The 5,690-nt window shown below is 41.8% G+C and overlaps 1 protein-coding gene across 1 annotated transcript in view; it reads right to left on the bottom strand.

Moving 5' to 3' along the window:
• The window catches only part of pthlha (parathyroid hormone-like hormone a), a gene marked incomplete at its 3' end in the record, with an annotated part of 8,451 nt that extends 5,472 nt beyond the window's left edge, over nt 1-2,979 (bottom strand). Inside the window, exons 1-2 of the mRNA XM_083999300.1 lie at nt 2,876-2,979; nt 1,542-1,710 (exon numbers count right to left, since the gene is read on the bottom strand). Coding sequence (XP_083855426.1) covers nt 1,542-1,651 — 110 coding nt within the window. The 5' untranslated portion in view covers nt 1,652-1,710; nt 2,876-2,979. The remainder of the gene's footprint in view (nt 1-1,541; nt 1,711-2,875) is intronic.
• Nucleotides 2,980-5,690: the final 2,711 nt, after the last annotated feature.

Below are 5,690 nucleotides of genomic sequence, written 5' to 3'. Positions count from 1 at the left end.
TTTCTTTCTTTCTTTCTTTCTTTCTTTCTTTCTTTCTTTCTTTCTACCCCCCCCCCCCCTCTCTGTCTTTTTCTTTCTTTCCTATCTCTCTGAAGTCTCCTCCCACTGGTGACACCAAGTTGTTCACATGGTTTAACACAAGCAGATACTTTAGCTACAACTATTTGAATTATCTGTAACTTATTGAATTAGGAGGAGCAGTTAGAGGAGGAGGAGGAGGAGTAGAGGAGAAGGAGGAGGTGCAGCAGTGGGGGGTCAGAGGGAGACAGAACCAGCCTCAGAGCAGCCGCCGGGGCTGCTGGGAGTTTATCACAGTGCGACGGTCTCTGCTTTAGGTAAACACACAGGTGGGCGAGCGCTAACTAAACAGCTGCCGGCACGTTTCACAAATGAACACATTTTCCAGCCGGAGCTCGCCCACCGTGCAGAGGGAGAGAGAGGGAGAGGGGGAGAGAGGGAGGGAGAGAGGGAGAGGAGGAGAGAGGGGGTGGAAATAAATAAATGAAAAGAAACTTCCAAATATCGGAAAAAGAGATGATCTGAAGGAGTTCTCCTGCTGCAGCATTCCTGAGCTTCCACAGACTAAATAACTAAAGAGCTGCAGCTGAAATGAAAGCCAGACTCAGGATTCAAGATTCAGACTCAGACTCAGAATCAAGACTCAAGACTCAGGACTCAGGACTCAGACTCAGACTCAGACTCAAAACTTGCAAAAACTCAACATCTTTCCAAGAATATTTGTCTTATTTCTTGTCAAAATGTCTCATTTCTAGTCAAAACTAAACTCTTTCCCCTTAAAATAAGACTCATCACCTAAAAATTAACTTGTTTTTAGATCATTTTCACTTGAAATAAGTAGAAAAACAAAAGTTTATTGTGTGCTGGTAATAAGAAATAAAAACTTGCTCCACTATCAGATTATTTTGAGTGAAAATCTGCTTGAAAGAAGTAAAAAGTGTCTAAAAACAAGCTACTTTTTAAATGTGATGAGTCTTATTTTAAGTAGAATGAGATTGTTTTGACTAGAAATGAGACAAATATTCTTGGTAAGATGTTGAGTTTTTGCAGTGCAGACTCAGACTCAGACTCACACTGCAAAAACTCTACATCTTTCCAAGAATATTTGTCTTATTTCTTGTCAAAATGTCAAATCTCACTTAAAATAAGACTCATCAACTAAAAATTAACTTGTTTTTAGATCATTTTCACTTGTTTCAAACACATTTTCACTTGAAATAAGTAGAAAAATCTGCCAGTGAAAGCAAGTTTTTTTGTGCTGGTAATAAGAAAGAAAAACTTGCTCCACTATCAGATTATTTTGAGTGAAAATCAGCTTGAAAGAAGTAAAAAGTGTCAGACTCAGACTCAGACTCAGACTCAGACTCAGACTCAGAAAAAGCCTTTCATTAGTTGTTTCTTTTGGGGAGACGTTCTCTCTCCAAATTTTATCTTTTTAATGTAGCACTTTGAGATTGTTTGCTCAATGTAAAGTGCATTACAAATAATTATTATTATTCTTATTATTTCAGACTCAGACTCACATTCTGCTGCTGGGGGCATCGGCGGGGCGGCCCGACAGCGGCACCGGGGAGCAGAGCAGGAAGAGGGCGAAGCAGCAGCGCTGCAGGACTCGGCTGCTGGAGCACAACATCTGGACCTGGACCTGGACCGGGATCACCAACACCAACAACACCAACGCTGCTGCTGCTGCTGAGAGGACACACACACACAGGGACAAGGCTCGTCAGCATCTCTGCATCTGCATCTGCATGAACTGAACTGAATTTATATTTATCTAAGTGTCATGCACCAGCTTACACTGCAAAAACTCAAATATCTTACCAAGAATATTTGTCTTATTTCTAGTCAAAAATGTCATTTCTAGTCAAAACAAATCTCATTCTACTTAAAATAAGACTCATCACATAAAAAAACAACTTGTTTTTAGACACTTTTTACTTCTTTCAAGCAGATTTTCACTTGGAATAAGTAGAAAAATCTGATAGTGGTTTCTGTCTTATTACAAGCACAAAAAAACCTGCTTTAGTAGATTTTTCCACTAATTTCAAGCGAAAATTTGTTTGAAACAAGTGAAAATGATCTAAAAACAAGTTCATTTTTAGGTGATGAGTCTTATTTTAAGTGGAAAGAGATTAGTTTTGACTAGAAATAAGACAAATATTCTTGGAAAGATTGTGAGATTTTGCAGTGTATAAGGGCTTACAAGACACATTTCATATTTAGAACAACAAACAACATCATCAGAGCACAGACAAAACAAAAACCACATGGAGTTTACGTAAATAATTCACTTTTTCTTAGTGTCCAATGCACTTTTTTTTTTTAAATGAAAGCAGCTCTAGTAAAGACTTCTCTTCTCTTCTGCAGAACCATTCCAACTTCACCTCATCATCATCATCATCATCAGCCCAAAACAACTCAAGGCTTCACATTTTGCATTTTCTGAAACACAAACTGCCTGTTCTGGCTTTGTCATATAAGCAGTTCATCCTCGATTACTTTTAGTTCAAGTTCAAGTTCAAGTTCAAGTTTATTTATATAACAACCATTGTTAACCAAGACTTTAGACTAATGTGCATAGTCTTCCCTCCTCAGGTACCGAGTTAAACCTTCCTACTTCTACTGCCAGAGGGAGAATCCCAGCTCTCCCAACTGGGCACATAAAGATCTCTTGGATCTATCCAACAACAACAGCAACAATAGCTACACATTTTTTTTGCATCTGCTGTGCTCACACCTGGAGCTGCTGCACGGTTCCACAACAAAGCTGCAGCTCAACAAACCAGAAACACAGAGCAGCAGCAAGAGGAGGAGGAGGAGGAGGAGGAGGAGGAAGAGTTAATGGGAAACTTACTTTCCCACAGTGTCTGTCCCACACGGGGCGGGAAAAAAAAAGAAAAAGAAAAAGATAATTCACTTAAAGTCCGTTTGTCTGTTTGTTTGCTGCTTGTTTCCACCGAGCAGCAGCAGCAGAAACTAGAACAAGAAGTCGTAGAAGAATCCAAATCCAGGTGAGGAAGCAGAACTTGTTAAATCCCAGTGGGTGAGAACATCCAGCAGCTTTTCCTGCTCCTGTATAATAAACGTTCCCACTGCTCCGTGTCCGGCTGCAGCCCCCCCTTGTCCCGGTCCGGTCCGGCCTCGCCTCCCCCAGGTGAGACAGAGGTGAGACACAGAGAGAGACAGGGATACAGAGAGTAAGACAGAGCTGCTGTGAGTCGGGGCCGAGGCGTCGCTGCTGCTGCTGCTGCTGCTGACAGGGAGATCTGCTGCTCTGCTGCTCTGCTCTGCATGCTGCTGCTGCTGCTCAGAGCAGGTCAGAGGGGGAGGAGAGGAGGAGGAGGAGGAGGAGGAGGAGGAACTCCCCAACAAGAGGAGGAGGAGGTTCCTCATCCTGTCTCTGCCCACCGACGGAGAGAAAGAGTGAGAGAAGGAGAGAAAGAGGGAGAGAAGAGCTGACAGGAAGGTGGCGCTCGAGCAGCACTCAGTCAGTGTGTCGGCTGCAGCTCTGGAGAGACAAAACAACTTCTATCTATCTATCTATCTATCTATCTATCTATCTATCTATCTATCTATCTATCTATCTATCTATCTATCTATCTATCTATCTATCTATCTATCTATCTATCTATCTATCTATCTATCTATCTATCTACTAATACTATGCACTTTACTTGACCACTGTGTTCTTAACAGTGTTATGTTGGACTTTTATCTCATTCAGTGCCATAACGTTACTTTCTAGCCCTCTCTATCTCTATCTATCTACCTCTTCCTATATATCATCTATCCAAGTCCATCACTGTGTCCAGTCCCAGTCCTCATAATAACCGTGTGTCTTGATATTTACATTATTCCTCCTCAGCTACAAAGAAAAGATGATCGGATGTAAAATCTAAACCATATTTAATGTGAGCAAAGTTTGTATTGAACAGAAGAGAACACAGCACAGAACCTGCTGAAGTCTCTTTCCACTGGTGACACCAAGTTGTTCACATGGTTTACTACAGTAACACAAGCAGATACTTTAGTCTACAACTATTTGAATTATCTGGAACTTATTGTAATATTTTGTAATAAAGTCACAGAACAAAAATGAAACCAGAAGTAATAAAGATGTAGGCTACCCTCTCAAAACAACATCTAGTGCTTTAAATTCCTCGTTTACGTTTCCTCCAAGATCAAAAGTCGATCTGATCTGATCTGATCTGAGGTCTGAGTGGTGACGGACCGTCTCACCTGCTGATGACATCATCACTCATCTGATCTGATGCTCAGTGACAGAGAGAGTCACAGTGGAGACTGTCGGCCATCGCTGGCCTTTACACGCTGCTTGTATTAAAGCTCCTTCAAAATAAAGGTAGATGTTTGTATTAAAGCTCCATACAGTATAAAGGTAGATGTTTGTGTTAAAGCTCCATACAGTATAAAGGTAGATGTTTGTGTTAAAGCTCCTTCAAAATAAAGGTAGATGTTTGTGTTAAAGCTCCATACGGTATAAAGGTAGATGTTTGTGTTAAAGCTCCATACAGTATAAAGGTAGATGTTTGTATTAAAGCTCCATACAGTATAAAGGTAGATGTCCATGTGTAGTGTGATTATAAAGCAGCTCTAGGTTCTATATTAAAGCAGATATCAGCTTCACGGCCGTTTCGGCTAATGCTGAGTTCAAGGCAGGCTTTTGAAACCGTAAGTTACAGCTTCAAGTCACAACTACGACTTGGTAGCGTTCCAGGTAACCCGTAGCTCGTGTTTTTACCATCCTGTTGTCTGTGAAAGTTCCCTATAACGGCCACTCGTAACTTCCGACCCGTGAACTCGTACCAGATCGAACTGGTATGACTTCACAGGAAGGAAAAACACAAAGTACGAGTTTCTTTGAACGCACCATGAGTTAGCAGCCCCCGCCCTTGTCAGGCATCAATTGGTCCTCGTGCTACGTCACCACATTCACGCGCATCCCTTGGCTGCACACACAGCCCTTCATGCCGTTCTCTCTCCTCATTGGATAACACTTGTATCCCACAAGGAAAATTTTCTCCTCGGGTTACAGCAGAGCAGAGTGACGGAGAGACTCGTGTTTAGGCTGAAATACTTCATGTAAGTGATTGCTGACGGAAAATAGGACTATTTAGGACTTATATTAACAAAAACATTCCACTGATATCTGCTTTAATACTGTGAAAGTATCAAAGCCTCAGTCCACAGAGAAATGCACACAGCCTGGATTCAGAAACTGAGCCTTAAAACCAGCCGTCAGGACTTCCTGTCACTTTGTGATGTCACAACTAAGCCCCGCCCCCTCACCACCACCTGGACCCACCATCCAACCAACCACAACTTGCAGGATTTTTTTTTAGTTTCTCTGACTATTTTATACTGAAATCCCATCTCAAATTTTTATTGGGTCACATTAGAAATAAAAGCAGTCGGCCAATCAGAAGAGAGACTCAGAGCCTCCTCCTCTCCTCTGATTGGCTGACACCGACCTCTTGTTATAGAGCTACAGAGAGGAGATGGAAAACTACACTGAGATGGATTTTTTGACTTTAGTGAAGCTCCTGAGTTTCCTGAGTTAACCCCCCCACAAACACACACACACACACACACACACACTCTGCTCTGACTGACACGTGTTGAAATATCACCAATGTTTTCCAGCTGTCGCC

The sequence above is a fragment of the Trachurus trachurus genome (assembly GCF_905171665.1).
Source record: "Trachurus trachurus genome assembly, chromosome: 23".
In the NCBI taxonomy this organism is placed as follows: Eukaryota; Metazoa; Chordata; class Actinopteri; order Carangiformes; family Carangidae; genus Trachurus; species Trachurus trachurus.
Note: the sequence above shows the minus strand (reverse complement) of the source record. Positions and strands in the feature narration are given on the sequence as shown.